Source organism: Pseudonaja textilis, chromosome Z (genome assembly GCF_049901715.1).
Source record: "Pseudonaja textilis isolate UNSWEBS1 chromosome Z, rPseTex1.2, whole genome shotgun sequence".
Lineage (NCBI taxonomy): Eukaryota > Metazoa > Chordata > Lepidosauria > Squamata > Elapidae > Pseudonaja > Pseudonaja textilis.
Genome location: NC_142008.1, coordinates 59,512,881 through 59,534,749, shown reverse-complemented (window position 1 = coordinate 59,534,749; position 21,869 = coordinate 59,512,881). Strand labels below are relative to the sequence as shown.

General features: G+C 43.2%; 1 protein-coding gene across 1 annotated transcript in view; it reads right to left on the bottom strand.

Moving 5' to 3' along the window:
* LOC113448125 (transmembrane channel-like protein 2) overlaps positions 1 to 21,869 on the bottom strand; it is a 176,477-nt gene that overhangs the window by 26,418 nt on the left and 128,190 nt on the right. The window contains exons 13-14 of the mRNA XM_087917160.1: positions 10,411 to 10,563; positions 821 to 949 (exon numbers count right to left, since the gene is read on the bottom strand). Coding sequence (XP_087773286.1) covers positions 821 to 949; positions 10,411 to 10,563 — 282 coding nt within the window. The remainder of the gene's footprint in view (positions 1 to 820; positions 950 to 10,410; positions 10,564 to 21,869) is intronic.

The following is a 21,869-nucleotide window of genomic DNA, read 5'->3' as shown; positions in this document are numbered from 1 at the left end:
CTGTCCCTACAAGGCAGCCTTATCCTCCAAATCCATCTGTATCGGAGGCACCAAGACGGTGAGCACAGCGGGGATCGCGAAGAAACGCAAATCCCTGCTGTCACCAAGGCTGGCAAGCGGAAGTGCCTCATTTTTTTCCTTGTCATTTTTGTCTTTCAATTTGTCAGAGAGATCTTTCTGCAGCCATGCTGGTTTCTTCTTGGATTTCTTGTTGTTGTTTTTTTCAGTGATATTGTGCTGGACTATGCTTTTATGATAATATTTTTCAGAGTTTCCCAAGATTTTTGAGTAGGATTTTCACTCGAGGAATCTTTCCCAAGTTCTCTCTGAGTTTATTAAAATCAGCTCTTTTAAAATCTATGACTCTAATATCATTATGTTCTGTTGCTTGTGTTTGCATTATGTTATGTTAATATGACATGGTCACTCTCACCCAAGGTTCCTGTGGTTTCAGCTCCCTCTATCATCTCTTATCTGTTTGATTTGAGAAGGGAAAGTAAGAGCGTGCATAAGCACAGGGGGCGTGCATAAGTGCACCAATGTCCCTGTCCTATTATTTCTTTTATTTTTTTTATTTTTCTTATATGTATCCATGTATTCTTAACTATGTTTTTACTTATACCTATTATCTTGTAAGCAATTGACAAAAATAAATAAATAAAATAAAAATAAAATAGATGTTTGTGCTGCTGAATTCTGCTGCAACTTACTCTGTGGATTTCACCAAAATACAGAAAAAGTATAAAAGGTCAGCTTAAAGCATTTGCTTAAATTTATTCTAAGATGAATCCCGTGCTTCCTCTGCAAATAGCTGACTTACGAATCCAGCCTCGAGATCCCAACACCAGCAGTAGTTTACGAATCTGACAAAACAAGCTCGAAGAAAATCTCCCACTAGGATCGTTACAAATGTCACAAGAATATCAGATACCGTAAGCCTCATAAATTCCTGCAACAGAACAAAAATTGGGAAACATTTATTTAGCACTTACCACAATTTTCTTTCTATTTCACATGGAATAAATTTGTTAGAGTAGAAACAAGAAAATCTGAGAGAATAAAAATGAGGAAAAATTGTGGGAATGGTAGAGGAAGAGGAGGAAGAGAAGAATTACCATTAGTCTATTGCAAAAGGCAACTTTATTTGGAACTGCTTAAATCCTGTGATGATACCTTTAACACTATCAAACAACATCTGCTGATCCTAGGAAAGGACTCAGTAGGTGGATAAAAATCCCAAATCCAATCTAAACATATTACTGATTGTGTAACCAACCTTGTAATAATAATACTGACTGGGAGCACTAAATCACAAATCAAAATACCAAATCAACTACAGTCTGTCCCCAATGCCTAACATGTTTTTTAAAAAGCTTTTTCTTACAGCAGAGTGGCAAGGAAACCTAAAATATAGAGCCGTGGTGGCGCTGGGGTTAGAATGCAGTACTGCAGGTTACTTCTGCTGATCACAGGCTGCCAGCAGTTTGGAAGTTCAGGTCTTACCTGCTCAAGGTTGACTCAGCCTTCCATCCTTCCAAGGTCAGTAAAATGAGGACTCAGATTGTTGCTGACTCTGTAAACTACTTAGAGAGACTATAAAGCACTGTGAAGTGGTATATAAGTCTAAGTGCTATTGCTATAAGGAAACGAATAATTCTATAAAAGCCAGTGTGTAGAAGAAAATGTCAGAAAACTATAAATTAATGGAAATAAAGAATATCTACTACAATGATGAAGGCCACAATTAGATGACCTGATCAGCCTACTTTCCAAATGAAATACATCATATTTGGACTTAATGTTGTGGTTATTAATGTTATATCGCCAGGACAAAGCAGATTCGAAGACTGGAGTTGAATTCAGCTCTTTATTAGCAACCAGTAACTTCAACTAAAGTCGAGCCGCGGCAGCCCTTTTTATAGCGGCTGCTCGCAGCTCACAACCAATGGCATCTATTTAAACTTCCCGCCGCTTAGGTGGCAAATCCGAAACTGTCGTTATTAACCAATCGTTATGTTGCATTAACTAACCAATAGGAATGTAGTCTTAGAAGTCTGTATTTGAATACACTACACCCCTCCCCTCTCAGTTCGCTCCAACATTATGTGACGTAATTGCGCAGGTAGGTGGGGCTCTTGTGAGTCCTAGTTGACCTATGCAGTTCAGTCTCTGTGTTGGTCTCCAGCGGTTCAGACAGGCCTGCTGTCCTCCCCATTCTTTTCCTAGGAACCTCCTGGAAGGGTGCCTCAGCCATGTCGCTCCTGCCGTGCCTTGTTGGGTTGATTGGACTCTCGCCGTGCCTTGGGTTGGTTGGATGGTCGGCGTGGTCTCCCTCCATTGTGTGCGGGCAGGTAGAGTCGACTTGGCTGCTTCTTTCCTGAGGTTCCTTCAGCTCTCTTTTCTCGAAGCCTTCTAATCGTAAGTGACTTTTATTTTTTTCTTGGTTCTCTGTTTCTGGTTGGTGGTTTGTAACTGGACAATTTTCATTTTCTTTATTATTTAAGGGTTCCCCCCCCCCGCTCTGGATTTTTTATTATTATCTGAGGGTGCTTGGGAAAATGTTTGTTCTGTGTTTCAGGGAGCGTCGGTGTCTCGTTTGATGTGTCGCGACCATAGTTGATCGATGTGTCATTGCCATGATCTGCCATCAGCTGTTTCTAGCCAGTATGAATGAGGGCCAGTGATTTGTGTGATTGTTGCCGGTAACCACAACGGTTCTCCAGTAAGATTTTTTGCATATACTAAGTCGCCTGGTAAGAAAGAGTGGTACTTACTGGAAGAGGCTTTTCAGGGTTGTAAGTGGGGTGCAGTCTATCCAAGTAGGAACGCAACTTTCTTCCCATCAACAGTTCAGCCGGGCTCTTGTTTGTTGCCATGCATGGTGTTATATGTTGGATGGTGAGCATGGTGTTGACTTTTTCTTGCATGTCATTTCCGTCAAGCTTTTCCAATTCTTCTTTCATGTAATGAACCATGCGTTCCACTCTTCCGTTCGCCGCTGGATGAGCTGGCACTGTCAAAGCATGTCTTATTCCATGTTCTGCTAAGAATTGTTCAAAAGCCAAGGCTGTAAACTGTGGCCCATTGTCTGATACTACTACATCTGGTAGACCTTGGGTGGCGAACAGTTTTTTAAGTTGTTTGATGATGGCTTCTGTTGCTGTTGAATTCACGATGACGACTTCCAACGAGTTGGAATAGGCATCCACAATGATTAGGTAAGTATATCCTTTTGTGGGGCCGGCGAAGTCCATATGGATTCTTGATCAGGGGCCTCTGGGTGTCTCCCAGTCAAGAACCGGTGCTGAAGGTGGGGTGGGTCTGGATAATTGGCATTTGTTACATGTTTTAACCCAGGTTTCAATGTCTTTATCTATTCCTGGCCACCAAACGTAGCTTCTGGTCAGGGACTTCATCTTTACCATGCCCGGGTGTCCTTCGTGTAACATGTTTAGTACTTTTTCTTGTAATTTTTGTGGGACAACCACCCGGTCTCCCCACAAAATGCACCCTTTTTCAATTGATAATTCAGTTTGCTGGTTTTTAAAGGGTTTAAAACTCTCAGTTTTTATGTTTTCCGGCCAACCCCGTCCCACCCAGTTCAGTATTCGGGCCATCAGTGCATCTTTAACCTTTTCCCTTGCGATGTCCGATGCAGTGATGGGCCAATTTGGGATCATTTCAATTTGTAGGGTCTGTGTGGTGGGAGCTGGATTGTCATCATGACCTGGTAATGGTGAATGGCTTAATGCAGGCTTGTCCAACCCGCGGCCCATGGGCCACATGCGGCCCAGGTCGCCTTGTAATGCGGCCCAGCACCCACCCCAACCTTCGTGCCAGAGCCAGCGAGGAGGAGGAGGAGAGGCAGGGGCGAGGCGAGCGCCAGGCCAAGCAGCAAGAGAAAAGGCGGGCGCCGTCAGAGCGCCACCTTCTGCTGTTGCTGCCGCCGGCACTGCTTCTGCCCCCGCCGCCGCTTCTGCCCCCGCCCCCGCTGCTGCTTCTGCCCCTGCCGCTTCTGCCCCCGCCGCCGCTGCTGCCCCCACCGCCGCTGCCCCCACCGCCACTTCTTCCGCCGCCCCCGCCGCCGCTTCTGCCCCCGCCGCGGGGCAGAGCGACGGCGGCGGCAGAAGCAGCAGTGGTGGCGGGGCAGCGGGCAGGGAAGCGGCGGCGGGGCAAGCAGCGGGGCAGAAGCAGTGGTGGCGGGAAAGAAGCGGCGGCGGGGGCAGCAGCGGCAGCAACGGCGGGGGCAGAAGCGGCGGCGGGGCTGAAGCAGCAGCAGTGGCGGGGAAGAAGCGGCGGGGGCAGAAGCAGTGGTGGCGGGAAAGAAGCGGCGGCGGGGGCAGAAGCAGCAGTGGTGGCGGGGGCAGCAGCGGCGGGGGCAGAAGCAGTGGTGGCGGGAAAGAAGCGGCGGCGGGGCAGCAGCGGCAGCAACGGCGGGGGCAGAAGCGGTGGCGGGGCTGAAGCAGCAGCAGTGGTGGGGGAAGAAGCGGCGGCGGGAGCAGAAGCAGCGGGGGCAGCAGCGGCAGCAATGGTGGGGGCAGAAGCAGCAGCGGTGGCAGGGGAAGAAGCGGCGGTGGGGGCAGAAGCGGCGGGGGCAGCAGCGGCAGCAATGGCAGGGGCAGAAGCAGCAGCAGTGGCGGGGGAAGAAGTGGCGGCAGGGGCAGAAGCAGCGGGGGCAGCAGTGGCAGCAATGGCGGGGCAGAAGCAGCAGCGGTGGCAGGGGAAGAAGCGGCGGCGGGGCAGAAGCGGTGCCGGCGGCGGCAACAGCAGAAGGTGGCGCTCTGACGGCGCCCGCCTTTTCTCTTGCTGCTTGGCCTGGCGCTCGCCTCGCCCCTGCCTCTCCTCCTCTTCCTCGCTGGCTCTGGCACGAAGGTTGGGGTGGGCGCTGGGCCGCATTACAAGGCGACCTGGGCCGCATGCGGCCCATGGGCCGCGGGTTGGACAAGCCTGATTTAAATCATTATACTTGTATCTTTTGTCCGTTCTTTTTCAATTATCTATTTATCTTTTCTTTTTAATACAAAATTTTTCCTGTAATCACTGGTTGAAGTATGATGCCTTTCTATCTTTTCCCCAAATTTAACACTTAAAATAATACATAATTTCCATTCTGATTCTGCTTAGTACATTCTACGTAACATTTTAAAATAAAAAACATAGTAAGCTTACAGTATAGTAAAAACAATGTTCCATAAGAAATTAATTAATTAAACTCTATTATTAAATCTTAGACATTTTACACATTCCCTACAATATTCTATTAACACCTAAAATATTCCAATTTTCTAACTCTATTTCAAATACAACTCTATTTCAATACAATCTTATGTACTTTGGCAGAATCTCTTTTTAAATTGTATTTTACCCTTTGTCTCTAAAAAACCCCTGTTTTTAACATCTTGTTTTAAGCCTTTATAACTTCTCTTCCCTTTTTCCCCTCCTTTCTTGTCGAATCTAGCCTTTTTACCCCCATCTCTCAATCTCCACCCTATTAGTCTCCCCTCTTTGTTGTATTCCTCTTTTCTGTTGCTTTCTGACATTATATCGATTTTTCACCTTATTTTTCCCTCTCTTGATTGTTTTTTAAATCTTGAATTCTCCATTTTCTTTCCCTTTTTTCTCTTTTCTTTCTCAACTAAAGTTGTTTGTCCATTAAAGATGGCTTCTTCTTCTTCATCCCAGCTTTCTTGTTGTTGTATTTCCTGATAAGTAGAAATTGCCATTTCTAAGAAGTGAAAAACAGATCCAGAAGAGCCCTTGCCTTCTTGTTCCTCTTCTTTTAGCTTTTTAAATTCCATTTTCAATTCTTCCACAGATAATGCCATTGTGAGATTTTTTTAAAAAACAATCCAAATGCTTTTAGTCTTTCAAAAGAGAATTTGCAAAAGTCCCAAAGTCATCCAGCAATCAAAATCAACACAAACTGTTTCATTTAGCACTTTCTTCTTTTAATACTTTCTCTTCCTGGGGTAGAGTTCAATTACACAATTCCCAAATGATTTTTTAGAAGTTTTATTGCACTTTTGTCTCTGATCTTATAAACTCCAAGAAGTCTCCTCCAGCAAGATCTTAGTATAAATCATTTACCTCTCCCTTCCCACTTATAGCAAAAAGATTTTGATTTTTAAATATCAATGTTCAGAAATCTTTAATGTCCCCTTGGCTTTAATTTTCAAAATTAGTTACCTTCTGTTGCCAAAGCGGGTATTTCCGATTTCCATCTGCTATCTCCGTAGGGAAGGAGAGTGGAAGAAAAAAACCTTTCCCTTTCCACTTTCATCTGCAGCTTTTTACGATCTTCTTGGGAAACAATGTATCCTTTAAAGAACTAAATATCCAGGGTATTCAGATGTTGCTTGTTGTCCCAGTTCACTTTCTCAACTTCCTCCTGCACAAACTTGTCCGGCTGAAAGGTTCTTTGTGGCAGCCATTGCTGACTGCCGCTCCACCGCCTTTGGAAAAGGAGTTAAGCCGGCTGGGGAAGGGGGTTGTGATGCCCCCCCGACCCCTGCCTGGATCTCCCCTATCTTCAGCTATCTCTATGAAATAACTATAGCCTCCAAATCCAGCTGGATCAGAGGAACTCCAGCAGCGAGCGCAGCAGGAATCGCGCACAATCGTGAATTCCTGCCACCGCCGAAGCCTGACAAACTGGAACTCATGGCTTCATCCATGTTGAGAAACTCGCATGCCCCCCGATGTCTCTTAATGCTGCTACGAAGTTTCCAATACTCTCACTTTCTAGTTGGTCGTGCGTGTAGAACTCGTGTCTTCTAATGAGATTGGATACGACCGCACGTAATGGTTTCTCAGCATTCGATTTAGGTCTGGCCAGGCCATCTGTTTAATGTCATTTGGTCTTGCTAATGCCTTGGCCATTTTGAAGATAGTCGGGCCGCAATGCGCTAGGAATACGGCTCTCTTTCTCTGGTCAGTGATTCCTTGCAGTTCGTTGCTTTCTAAAAACATCAGGAACCTGTGAATGTATGATTCCCAGTCTTCTTCGGCTGGGTTGAATGGTGCGAGTGGTGAATTGTTGCCGGCCATCTCGTTGGTCCTTCGGCTATCGTTGCCACATGCTTATGGTCTTTGTTCCTCCAATCCCATCCTCGTCGCCAGTGTTCTATCACCAGGACAAAGCAGACTCGAAGACCGGAGTTGAATTCAGCTCTTTATTAGCAACCAGTAACTTCAACTAAAGTCGAGCTGCAGCAGCCCTTTTTATAGCGGCTGCTTGCGGCTCGCAACCAATGGCATCTATTTAAACTTCCCGCCACTTAGGCGGCCAATCTGAAACTGTTGTTATTAACCAATCGTTATGTTGCATTAACTAACCAATAGGAGTGTAGTCTTAGAAGTCTGTATTTGAATACACTACAATTAAGGCTCTAAATTGGCTTCAAAATCTTGTTCAGATGGGAATTTGTCAGCAGTTGGCATATAATCCAGTCCTGTCCAGCTACAATATTCTCTTCCCCCACAAATTTTTCTCTTCCAGATAAGCAAGGACCAATCACTTTCTTGCCTATAGCTGACCAATAGGTATCGACCTGTGGGATTTCAAAACAGCTGGAAAGCAGCTGAAGAAGGATTTATCCTGCATGCCAAGGTATTGGGTTGGGCAGGTAAATAATGCTGTGTGCAATATTTATAAATGCATATTAAATTTATACATGCAAAGTTAAAACATCAAAATGCACATTTATTTAAACCAAGGGCTGTCAAACTCGATTTCATTGAGGGCTGCATCAGGGATGTGCTTGACTTCGGGGACTGGAGTAGACATGACCAGTGTGGGCACAGCCAGTTTAACATCACTCGTGTCAGGGGCACCTGTGGTGCCCTGAGTGCTCTGCCAGTGAAAATGGGCTCCCAAGCTTCCTTTTCAGTTGCGACGACCTCCTGCAATCCTCTGCCAATGAAAATGGAGCTTGGTAGGGTTGCCAGTGGTCTTTGCAAGCTCTGTTTTCAGATGAGGTGGCTTCCTGCAACCCTCTGCCAGCAAAAACAGTTTGGGAGGGCCACATGCAGCCCTCCTGAGCTCTGTTTTAGCTGGCAGAGGCACCATGGGCCAGTCATTTGCTGATTTCAGGTTGACCCTATGGGCCAAATTTAAGCACCCCATGGACTGGATCCAGCCCATGGGCCTTGAGTTTGACATAGTCTATTAAATTTTAGCATTTAGATTAGACTTTTCAGAAAACTATTCCAAACCAAGCAAGTTTTCTTTTTCATTATTGTTTCATTTTTTAATCTATTTACCTTTTCCCTATTTTATTTAGGGATTTTAGGAGAATAAATAAATAAATGCAGAGTTCTAGCATTTCATCATTTTTCAGTCACTTATAGTACCATATTTCCCCCAAAATAAGATCCCATCTTATTTTCTTTTGACCCCCCCAAAATAGCTAGGGCTTCTTTTGAGGGGGGTGTCTTAATTTCCCTCCATGTATTAGTATCATGTGGGGGAGCAAGCTTCCCCATGTGCCTTGTGCTGGCTTACCTAACAGCTGCACCAGCCACCTTTGTGAAACAGCCTCATGGCAGCCACTCCAGCAATCTGGCCACCAAGCCACTTCTGCTATTTTATTTGCAGCCACAAAAAGAGTGGGAGGAGGAGCGCCGCACCTCACACATGTCATGCTGGCTGAAATAATGGTTGCACCAGCCATCTATGTGAAACAGCCTCGTGGTGGCTGCTCCAATAACCTTGACCACCTGGCCACTTCTCCTGTGTACTTGCAGCCACAAAAAGAGCAGGAAGCCAAGCGATGCATTTGGCATTGTGGTTGACTGGGAGTGGTGCTTGGGATTTGCAATTTTTTCAATGAGACAAAAAATGAGTTTTGCCTCATTTTTACAACCTTTCCTGTCAAAGGAATCATTGCAGTAGTTAAGTTACAACATGGTTGTTAAATCAATCTGGATTTCCCCATTGACTTTGCCTGTCAGGAGGTCACAAAAGGGGATCACATGACCCCACATTATAACCGTGATAAATATGAGTCAGTTGCCAAGCTATTGAATGTTCACCATATGACAACCTGGCAATGTTGCCATGAGCATCAGGTGAAAAATGGGCATTGTTTCAATGGGATATTTGGAAAGAGGAGATTGCAAATATCCCAACCAAGAACACTCAATCTAAAATCTCCTGCAATGATGGGCTTTTTTTATAAATAAAAGGCAGCTCTTCTTTGCTGTGCCAAACCACATGAGTCCAGACAAAATACCAGTAAAAAATTGTGGATGGCTGGTATGAACATTAGATAAGCCATCAAGAGGAGCATGGGGTGCATCGCTTGGCTTCCTGCTCTTTTTGCCACCACCATTAACAGCAGAAGCGGCCTGGTCACCAGAGTTGTTGGTGTGGCTGCCATGAGGCTGTTTCATGTGGATGGCTGGTGCAACTGTTAGTTCAGCTAGTGTGGGGTGTGTTGCTCGGCCTCTCGGTCTTTTTCGGGCACAATTACACAGCAGAATCGACCCAGTGGCCAGGTTGCTGGAATGGCTGCTGTGAATCTGTTTTTCATGGATGGCTGATGCAATCATTAGGTAAGCCAGCGTGAAGCACATGGCTCGGCCTCCTGCTCTTTTTGTACCGCCATAACAACAGAAATAGCCCAGTGGCCAGGATTGTTGGAGCGGCTACTGTGAGGTTGTTTTACATGGATGACTGGTGTGACTGTTAGGTAAGAGCATGTGGGGCACATGGGGCAAGTTTCCCCCCTCCCCCTTTCCTCCCCTTTCCCCCACTCCCCTCTTCACATAATGTTGTCGGCACTGCAAGCAACCAGAGGAAATGGCAGGTGACTGCTGCGCAGATGTTTATGTAGGGCTAATTTTGGGGATAAGGCTTGATTTTAGCACTTGCATTCAAAAACATGATAGGTCTTCTTTTCAGTGTAAATCTCCTTTTCAGAAGATTGACTTCAGTTCAAAATTATAATTGGGGGAAAATACTTTTAATACTGCTGTCAAGAAACCAGTGGGAATTATAAAATGTTTCCAGTTTAAAAGAAAACAGCAATTGGCTGTTGTGATAGAATGAAAGGAAGATGTGCACACAGAAGAGGACTAGTTGAACAAAGTATGAGGTACTTTTAATTATGTGATGTCCTTATATATCATACATACATACACACACACACAGACACGCACACACACACACACACGTATATATACTGTATGTATACATTCATGTCAATATGGTGTAAAGGTGCAGAAGATACGTTAGAGGAATGTTTGATCATTTATCTTCTTACTTTAGCTTTTTAATAGATGTTTAAAGATTGATCATTGTTTTCTAAATCTATTAAATTATTCTCCAGTGCATGGACTATATTTGTTATTAATTTGACTGGAATCCATCAGAATATCTGTGAAGCACTGTATAACACAATTACTTACTATCCCCACAGTTGTTTCCCAGCAAGGTCCTTGTGGTACATCAGCTGGATCCATTGGAGGTGGAATAAGAGCACTTCCATTCCTCAAAGATGAGTTATGGAAGGTTAGGACAGTCCAATGTGTGATGTTCCTAATCACACCTTCCTCAGTCAGCTGCAACAGGAAAAAAGGGCAGTTTTGAATAATTTTATTGTTTCATATGCATGTGTGTGTGTGTGTTTGTATGGGGGGGGGGGGGCATTTCCTGTGGATCTGTATTTTACATTGCAATTCCAAATTGCTAACTTTAATTTCTTGTTCTATACATGTAGCCTGAGCAAACTTTCAGCATATTTTGATTTAATATTATAGTTTAGCCAAAAATACTTGTCTGTATACACTATCCTGAGATTCTCAATTTAATTTTGCATGGTTTGTATTTTTGAATATCAATTATCTTGTACTTGTTAATAACTGCAATAAGGTTAAGTAAGAAAATAATGTATTTAAACTGAATTCTGGGGCCTTAACAAGATTCCACATATAGTTACAGAAATGCAAACATAAACTGTTTTGAGGTCACCTGGAACTCAACCAAATTTCACCATTAGTGGAAAATGGCTTATTCTTGGATGCTTAGGAGTATTAATATCTTCAGCAAAAACAATGAATGGCCAGCACAACAAATGTGGTAGATACATGATCATACCTTAAAAAAAATTAAAATTTACAAATGCAAAGAAAAAAACTAAAACAAATTAAGAAAAATAAAAAAAAATAAAAAATGAAAATAAATAAAGGAAAATGAAAGAAAAACTATATTAAAATGACTTCCAATTCTTTAGATATAAATATAAGCAATTTAACTAACTTAATACTTTCTGTACAATTTCAGTTAAAAATAATACCTTCTTCCCATATCTCATATCTTATCAATAGTCAAACTACCCCCCTCCCCAAAAAAACCCCAATCAGCAACAGTCTACTAAGAGGTATTAGAAATATTTCAGATCCTGCTGATGTTGGAACAGTGCAATTGTGGCGAGCGGAGGTCAGTGAAGCCCATCTGATTTCTGCCTGCCTGGAGGCTCTTTGGAGCCAAAAGTCACCTCGTAAGGGGTGACAAAGATAGGAAGGGCTCCCCATAGATCGCAAGTGGATGGCAGTCCACTTTGCTGGATCAGAGGATATCTTCTTGACAGGTGGAGAAGAAAACAGCCATTAATGGCTGAACCAGAGCTGTGACAGCTGGAATGAAGAAAACCAGGGAAAAGCAGAAAGAGAAACAGTGTACTGGATCTGGGTAAGGATTGTCTAATTTCTACCCAGAATTAAGTTAAGTACCCTTAAAAGTATTATAAAAAAGAAAGGGGGCTCCAGAGATAAGGAGGGAGGGAATTCCCCCCTCCAAAGGAAAGCAGCAAGTGAAAATTTTGAGCTGATTATACATTCGATGGGATAGAAAGAGAATCAAATGGAAATCTAATTTTAAAAGGGATAGAGAAAGACTGGACTGGGCATTTTAATAGATAACCACCACTCAAGATATTGATATGGGCAATATGTACTTTATTGCATTATTTCCCGTATGATTTCAGCTAAAATATGTGAACGTTTTCCTTTTCCTTCTTGAAACATAAGCGGAAAGGCAGAAAAAAAGAGTAGGGATGACACATACTGGACAAAGTTAGTATATAAAAGAAATATTTTGGAAGAGAGTATTTTGGAACAGTTTATTTTGGTTTGCGAACTGTTAAACCTGGTGTTTAGAAACAGATTGAAAACAGAGTTTGTTTTGGAAATCAACGTGGGAAAAGTAAGATAAGTGGCAATTGTAGAGAAGAATTCCTTTTGAATCTTTGTTGATTTTAAATACTATTGAATAATTGAAGGATTAAATAGAAAGACAAAATTTATTTTGAAAATATGGGAAGAATAATTGAAGGATTAACTGAATACCTGAATGATTAAATGGAAAGACAAAATTTATTTTGAGAACATGGGAAGAAGACTGGGTTTCAGCTTGGCATTTTGGAATATTGGAGTGTTAAAGACTGGGGACACAGCAGGCCTTGTGAATTATAAATACTACTTGATAGGAGAAAAGACAATATAAAAAACATTCTTAAGGACAAATATTACTCTTTCACCTTCTTTATAAAGAAGACCCTATGTGGATTGATTTTGAATTGAATTTGTGGACTATTGGACTATTGGAGTACTAAAGATTGGGGACACAGTGGCCTTGTGGATTATAAATTCAATTGACTGAATACTGATTGAATATTGATTGAATTGGAGGGAATTGGAGCTGAGATAGGATTTTTTTTTTTAAAAAGTGGGATATTGATGTGTTGGGGTGACAGTTTGTGGTTAGCCTTGATTGATAGCATTTGGTGGTTAGTAGGGCAGGTGTATCAGTTGCTAGTCTATTAGCAGTCAAGATGATAAGTACCTCAAATCTACTTTAAAGTAGGAAAGAAGACATCTTCCACACAGTCATCAGCCTCTTTGAGTCCATCTAATCAGAAATCAATAGAGAGTATGCTACAGCTGGAGAAATCAAATACATTCCAAAAGGAAATGCGGACAATGTTTCAGCCTTTGCAGGAGTTGCTGTAGGAGGCCATGACAAAAAATCATAATGAGATAAAGGAAGATATTGAGGAAGGAAGAAATGATATGGGAGAGATAAAAGAAAAAAAATCAAAATATGGATGAAAAACTTGAAAACTTTCAGCAAATGATAACAAAAAATGAGCAAAGGATCCAAAAATTCAAGGAGAAATCAGAACAAACACAGAAAAAAGTTGATGACATAACTTATAGATTAACACAAGTAAATGAAGAAACTAGAACATACCATGATAATGTTAGAATCAGAAAAAGCAGCTCATTATCTCAGATTTCAGAATATAGTAAAGGAGAAAGGGGGAAGATTTGCCAGACATAATGAAAGAGTTGTTGGCAGAGTTGTTAGGGATTGATAAGCAGGAGATGGAGGTGGATCTTGGTGAAATCTTTAGAATACTCACAAGCTACATGAGGAGACACAACCTTCCAAGAGGCATGAGACTTATGAAAAAATCGATAAGAGACAAAACACTTATTAAGGCAAGATATGAACTACTGCAATACAAGGGGAAATAATTGGTAGTTTGGAAGCAGAACCCTAGGAGAGTAAGAGACCTACAGAAACAATACTACTTTCTGACTACAATGCTGATCAAATATAATGTAAACTTTAGATGGCTGATACCTGGCATAAAAAAAGATACAGACTAGATTCATTGGATAAAGCCATGGAATTTTATGACCATCTCTTCAATAGAGAAGAGGGCCAGGAAGTGAGGGGAGAAATGGAATATAAAGGACAGGAAGTGTCAATCACAGAATAAGTTTACACCACAAGATGAAAGCAAAGCTTGGAAAAAAGAGCGAGAATGAGCAAGAACAAAGTAACAGAGAGAAACAACAAAGGAACAGAGAGAAATAAGAGCAACTAGGAGCATAATACAAGTGAAGCAATGCAAGAAGAAATAAAGATGTTATCAGTTAACATAAATGGACTAAACTCCCCCATGAATTTTTTTTAATTACAAAGATTAAGATTAGATATAATTTCATTACAAGAAGTACATATAAAAAACATAATAAATTATTGGGGTATCCTAAATTGAGGAGATTATTTTCCTCACTATCACAACAAAAGAGAAGAGGGGTGGCATTATATATTAAAGAAACAATCAGTGCCAATCAAATCTTTAAAGGTGAAGAAGGGAGAATCTTGATGGTGGAAGTGAAATTAAACCAAAAACAGATACTTTTAGATGCTATTTATGTGCCAAATAACAAGAGGACAAGACAAGAAGAATTTTATAAAAGACTTCACAAGAAGATACTTGAAACAGAATATGACAATATCTGTATCTTAGGAGACTTTAATGCAATACTTGATACTAAACTTGACTACAAATGTAGTAAAATAAACAAGAAAAAAGAAAAACTCTACCTAGGACCTTTTTTAAAATGACAGAAGAACTATGTATACAGGATATGTGGAGAGAAATGAACCCAGGGAGAAGCCAATACAGACGTCAACCTTAGTCTAGAATGGATATGATCTGGATGTCACAGGAATTAAGCACAAGTGTACAAGAGATAGAAATAGAAACAAATCTATGGGCTGATCACAACCCGGTGCAGAGGAACGGAGCTCCATTCTGAATGCCTAAAGTTTTGCAATCGATAGCCCATAGGGGTGAAGTTGGATCCTGGAGGGACTGACAATAGAGAGAAGATTCAAAGGTGTCAGGGAGAGCCACAACTTCCTGATGCTGTAAGAAGAAGTCCCGAAGAGATCTTCATGATCTGATCCAGAGACATGGCAGCCTGACTGATCAATGGGGAAATAAAGAGTGGAAAGCAATGCAAGCAATGGTGAAGTGTGAGATAAAAGAAAGATACCTGTGTAGAAAAGACTTGTAGTGAAGGAAGAGGCTCCGAACCAAGAAACAGAAGCAGAAGTGGATTTGGCAGTAGGGGCTTTTATGGTGGACTGAGTGATTGAACAGCGGTGCTGAGAGACTGACAGGTTGATAGATAGGGAGAGAGAAAGGGGAGGCAACGTTTTCCTACGTTTGTGGTCAGCAGAACTGAAAGAAGAGAAAAGGTTGTTCAAAAATAAATTTTGACTGTTGGTGGACTGTTGAGAGAGAGAGAGACCAGCCACGGTGAAGACTGTGAAGGAAGTGCAGCAAGAAAGAGAGAAGTAAAAGCAATGATCTACAGTGACTGTGCAATTTGAAAGAAGACATCTTGAAGAGACAGGGAATTGCTGAGTAAAGAAAGCTGGAGGCCCTGTAAATAATACATGCAATATATATATATATATATACACACACATACATACTGTTCAAGGAAGAATTTGAATCCAGAGCCCTGGCTAATGCCACCCAAAAACCCAAACTATGGTTAAGATACATCGATGACACATTCGTGATTTGGCCCCATGGAAAAGAAAACCTAAACAATTTCCTAACACACCTAAACAGCACACACCCCAAAATCAAGTTCACCATGGAAATGGAAAAAAACAAACAACTACCATTCCTAGACGTACTAATCTACAAAAAAACAGATGGCACACTAGGACACACCATATACCAAAAGAAAACACACACCAACCACTACCCCAATGCCCAATCCCACCACCACCCAGCACAGATAAACTCCGTAGCCAAAACGCTAATTGCCAGAACCAAATGCCTGGCAGACAAGACACACATCAAGACTGAACTATGCACCCTGACTAAAGTACTGACAACCAACAGCTTCCACTACACAGGCATCACATCAAGACTTCCTTCAAAACAGACAGAAAAATAGCAGCCATCCTTAGAAACCCCAAAGATAAAATTGACCTGGAAAACCAAGGCATATATGAAGTCCCCTATGCATCATGCCCAGCCACATACATTGGACAGACCAACAGAAGAATAAGTACCCGCCTGGATGAACACAAAAATGCAGTCAAAAAGCTGGAACACACTTCCTCACTAGTCCAACACATGAAAGCCACAGGTCATAGCATCAACTTCAATGGCACCCAAACCCTAGCCACTATAGAAAACCCCAGCCACAGAATTATCAGAGAAGCCATAGAGATTGAAAAAAGACCTGAAAGCATGAATAGAAGAGATGATTCCATCAGACTGTCAATCATTTGGAAGCCTGCACTCACAAACAAAAAAATCTCCACAACACAAGCCAGGCAAACACCTGGGCACAAACAGATCCCCCCTGATACCTCCAGCTCAAACACACCCCAATCAGGTCCCCAGATGAAACCTAGCTTCCTAACAAATGATAGCCATTCATTTACTCAGAGCCAAACTGCACTAAAGGCCTCCAATAAAGGAACACAATGTTGCCAACCAATCAAGACACAAAAAGAGCCACAAAACAGACAGAAGATATTAGAAACATCAATCAAGCAGAACACAGCAAACTCCAAGACCAATAAAGACAGGCCAAGACTCCCAACCAATCAGGATGAAGAAAAAACCATTCTGGCACAGCAATAGACTAGCCCCAAATTTAAAACTGAAACCACTGTAAAAGTCTGATTCACAGATGAACACTATACAGAAGCCTGATGATGGCAGATGAGATTCTGCTGAAACGTTGCTACAACTTTCAAAGCACAACTACAATGACGTGGATAGTCTATTATTAATCCTCTCGCATATGCCTTCATTGTATCCCAAACATTCTGCATTGAAGTATCTTCTTTTTTATTTTCACTAAAGAAGAAAGCCAATTCTTTTTCCATCCATTGTGTGAAGTCTTTTTCCTTTAAGATAGTATTATTTAATGTCTATCTAGATCTTCTTTTTTGTCCTTTCCACTTAATTGTCATTGGATTATGGTCTGCCCAAGTACTTGTTTCAATATTTATTTCTTGAATATTAGATTAATTCTGTTGAGATCCAAATCATATCTATTCTGGACCATGATAAATGTCTATTTGAATAAAAAGTATATTGTTGAATTTTAGCATTTCTTTCTCTCCATATATCTTTTAAGTTTAATTCATCTATCATTTTGAAAAAGGATTTAGGGAGAGTCTTTCTATTTTGTCTTGATGCTGTTGCTGTGTAGTCCAGTTTATTATCTACAATTCCATTAAAATCTCCCATCATAACTATGTTAATATAGTCCAATCCCATTGTTTTCATATGTAATTTTTTATAAAATTCTTCTTGTTTATCATTCGGGGGATAAATTGCAACCAGGAGTGTTTTTGTAGTGTTATCCACTATTTCAACCATTAATACTCTTCCGTCTTCATCAGTATAAATCAGTTTTGCTGGAATAATTTCTTTAATGTACAAGAAACTATGTTACTCCTGCCCCTCCCCATAGGAAATGCCCGGTAGCTGAGCCGGATAAATTCTCTGGACAGCCTGAAATGTTCCCGGCTTTTATGGGGCAGTGTCAACTATTTATGTCCTTACGGCCAGAAGATTTCCCTGATGACGGGGCTCGGGTGGGGTTTGTTATCAGTCTCTTGTCGGGTTTGGCTGCAAGATGGGCTACTCCTTTGGTGGTGCAAAATAGTCCTTTATTGAATGACTATCAGGGCTTTTGGCACCATTTATGTTCTATGTATGAGGACTCCATAAAAACTCAAACCATAGCCAGACGTTTAAAGGACATTCGTCAGGGGAAACATCCTTTGCAAGAATTTATTGCAGAGTTTTGTCTGCTCTGCATGGACTCTGTTTGGAATGAGGCAGCCACATGGACGCTTTTCAGGAGGGTGTGGCAGAAGAAATTCAAGATGAGTTGGTGCATGTGGAGCCGGCTCTAACCCTGGATGTGCTAGTGGTGCAATGTTTCCGCATTGACGCCCGGCTTCAATGGCACAAGACTAAATGCCCAGTTCCGGAGCTGCCCTCCCACTCATGGCCGCAGCCTCCCATACAACCAGTGCCCCTGGTATCCCATAGTGCCATGACCAGGACCAGGGAATCGATGGAGTTGGGTGCGCTCTGCCCTCGGTTGATGGCACAAAAATGCATGCGGAGATTTCAGGGAAGCTTGTGCCTGTATTGTGGGGGGTTGGGATATTTTGCCACTTCCTGTCCTGGTAAACGACAGGGGGCATGAAAGCTAGTGCCCAAATCTCATCCTGTATCGTCAGAGAAACGGGGCAGGCCCGGCCTTGGGAAAACCCTAGGTTAGGCACATACCACACAACCACCTGAAGTAGCGGAGGTGAACTCTGGTCCTCCCCGACATTTGCTTTTGGACACGCAGGTTTTCTTGCAGTCCCGGTCGGAAGGGATTCCTGCAGTTGCGTTGGTGGACTCAGGAGCTACTACCAATTTCATGGACCGGGTTTTTGCAACACATTATGGAATTCCCTTGGTTGTGGTGGAGCCTCCCATTAAGGTGGAAACCATTGATGGGCGGGAACTGCGGTCTGGGCCTATTCGTTTTGCTACTCAGCCATTATGCCTGGTCATTGGGGACCACGAGGAGGCAATTAGCTTTTATATCACCTTGGACCTCCATCTCCCCTTGGTTCTCGGAATGGCTTGGCTACGGTTGCACAATCCTTGGGTAGCATGGGCACAGAACGCCATTTCGTTCCCGAGTCTCCAGTGTGTGGACCATCTAAAACACATCTGCGCTGGTCAAGACATCTCTGCTCCTGCCGACTCCGTACCTCATGAACTATCTGACTTCTTAGATGTTTTTAGCGAGAAGGAGGCAGATCGTTTACCCCCACATCGACCTTATGACTGTCCTGTGGACCTTCTGCCCAATGTTCCACTACCCAAAGGTCATTTGTATTCAATGTCTGAGCCCAAATTGGCCGCTCTCCAAGATTTTCTGGACAAGAACTTGGCCCGGAAGTTTATCAGACCATCTTCGTCTCTTTCTGCTCCTGTCCTTTTTGTGAAAAAGAAGATGGTGGATTTTCGCTTATGTTGTGACTACTGCAGGTTAAGCGCCATTACAGTGAAAATTAGTTATCATTTGCCGCTTATCCCCAAGCTGATTATGAGAGGCCACTATTTTCACCTAGCTCGATCTTCAAGGGGCTTACAACCTGGTGCGGATGTGCAAAGGAGACGAGAGGAAGATGGCATTTGGTACTAGATATGGCCACTTCGAATATACTGTAATGCCTTTTGGGTTGACCAACGCCCCCACGGTCTTTCAACATTTCATGAATGATATTTTCAGGGACATGCTTGACCGGTTTGTGGTGGTGTACCTGGATGACATTTTGATCTATTCTAATTCCAGGGAAAGCCACCTTCGCCAAGTCCGCCAGCTATTACAACATCTTCGGGAGCATAAACTCTATGCAAAACTGGAGAAATCTCTCTTTTTCCAGACTTCCATAGAGTTCTTGGGGCATATCATCTCTCCCGAAGGCATTGCTATGGACCCACGCAAGGTGGAGGCTCTGTGTAGTTGGGAACCCCCTCGTTGAGTGAAAGATGTGCAACGTCTCTTGGGGTTTGCTAATTATTACAAGTCCTTCATCCTGGGTTTTGCTAAATTGACAGATCCCATCACCCAGCTCCTTCGCAAGAAGGTTCCATTCCAGTGGGGGCCTCCACAGCAACAGGCCTTTGAGGCCATCAAGAAAGCCTTCGTTGCGGAACCGATCTTAAGGCATCCCGACCCCCATCGTCCATTTGTAGTGGAGATGGATGCATCCAACATGGCCATTGGGGCAGTGTTGTTACAAGCTCGAGCGGATTGCGCACCTCTTTTTCCATGCGCATATTATTCATGGAAACTTACTACTTCCGAGCGTAATTATACAATTTGGAAGAAAGAGTTTCTGGCCATTAAGGTTGCATTTGAGATCTGGCGACATCACCTGGAGGGGGCTCGGCACAAGGTGGAAGTTTGGACGGATCATCGTAATCTGGAGCACTTGACCACTGCTTGGAATTGAACTAACGACAGATCCGATGGTCGTTGTTCTTTGCTAGGTTCAATTTTTCGGTCACATACATCCCTAGTGGTCAAAATAAAAAAGCAGATGCTCTGTCCCACAAACCAGAATATCTGTGTCCTGAAGAACCTCTTCCTTCACGTACGGTGCTGCCACCGGAATCTTTGGCTCTTATCCAGGAACTGGTGGATTTGAGGGCTCAGGTATGAAAGGCGCAGCACATAGACGATTGGTCGCAGCAGAGAATGGGGGAAATTGGACCCGACTCCCCATGGACTCTGGAGGAGGGTTTACTACGACATTGGGGCCGATTGTATGTGCCTACCAGGACACTTGAGCCCTCATCATGACCCAATATCATGACAACCCAGCTGCGGGTCATTTTGGGTTCTTCAAAACCCTTCATCTAGTCACAAGGACCTTTTGGTGGCCTCGAGTTTGGCATGATGTCTTTGCTTATGTTACCTCTTGTGTACCATGTTGGCAAGCAAAAGCTGCGTTGGGTGCACCTCCTGGCCTTCTTCAACCACTACCGACTCCGAATTGACCCTGGGGGGCAATTTCCATGGACTTTTTAACACACTTGCCCTCTTCGTCAGGTTATACAACGGTACTTGTGGTGGTTGACATGCCCACCAAGATGGCCCATTTCATCCCATGTAGAAGGTTACCATTGGCTCGTGTTACTGCCTGACTTTTTCTGCAACATGTATTCCATTTGCATGGCTTACCGGACAGACTTGTTTCAGACTACAGTGTCCAGTTCACCGCTCAATTCTGGAAGAGCCTAATGAATGCATTACAGGTGCAAGTATGTTTAGCGTCGGTGCACCATCCAGAAACTGATGGTGGGACTGAGAAAGTAATTGGCATCCTTGCCCAATACTCAGATGTTTTGTTAATCAACGAGAAAACGACTGGGTGACCTATCTTCCTTTGGCGGAGTTTGCTTTTAACAATTTTCAGCACACCTCTACCCACATGACGCCTTTTTATGCGAATGTGGGTTACCATCTGAGGTTTTTCCCCTTGTTGATCTTGGATTCCCTGGTTCCAGAGACGCAAGAATTTTTGTCTGAATTACACCAATTGATTTCCCAACAATTGGAACGGGCTAAGGAGGACTATAAAAGATTCGCAGATCGTTCACGTTGGGAGACGCCTCCACTGACTGTGGAGGACAGGTTGTGGTTGTCCACGAAGCATCTCCGGGTTGATTGTCCAATTAAGAAGTTGGATCATCGCTTCATTGGTCCCTTCCCTATTGAGGCGGTCATCAATCCCGTTGCTTATTGGCTCACCCTACTGTGCTCCATGCGATTCATCCTGTCTTCCACCATTCCCTTCTGGTTCCTGACACCCCATTGTGTACTCTCCGTTTTCCCGACGATACAGTTTCTCCATCTGGGCCCAGCGATGATCCTGTTGTTGATATCACGGTGGTTGGCATTCACGATTCACAATGGCTGAAAGGACGATTTCAGTACTTCGTAGGGAGGTTGGAGAATGAAACAGAGATTCGTTCCTGGGAGGATGCGTCCAAGGTGCATGCTCCGGACCTTATCCGGCTATATCATGCACAATTTCCATCGAAGCCACATCCGGATCATCAGATTTGTGGGAAGGGCCCTGCAGTGAGGGATAGCGTCGTGATTGGGAGGTTTGAGCCTGCTGTGCGCTTTGAGTCTGATGTGTCAGAAGACACAGGTTTGAGGGATGAGGAGGGTTTGGCATTGGAATTTGAACGTGCTTTAATGGGAGATGCAGACGTGAGCCAGGAGGATGAGGAAGTGTCGGAATCACCTTCCTCTCCAGAACCTTCCACATCAGTTATGCCTCAGGTGTCAGCAGCTGATCCACAGAACCTGCCAGAGTCTTTGAGTGATGATCAAATGGAAAAATGTTGGGTTGATGCAAGGACTAGACATAGGCTGAGACGTCAAGCACAATTTGAAAGGAAACGTCAAATCAGAGACTAATTAGAGAGACTGAC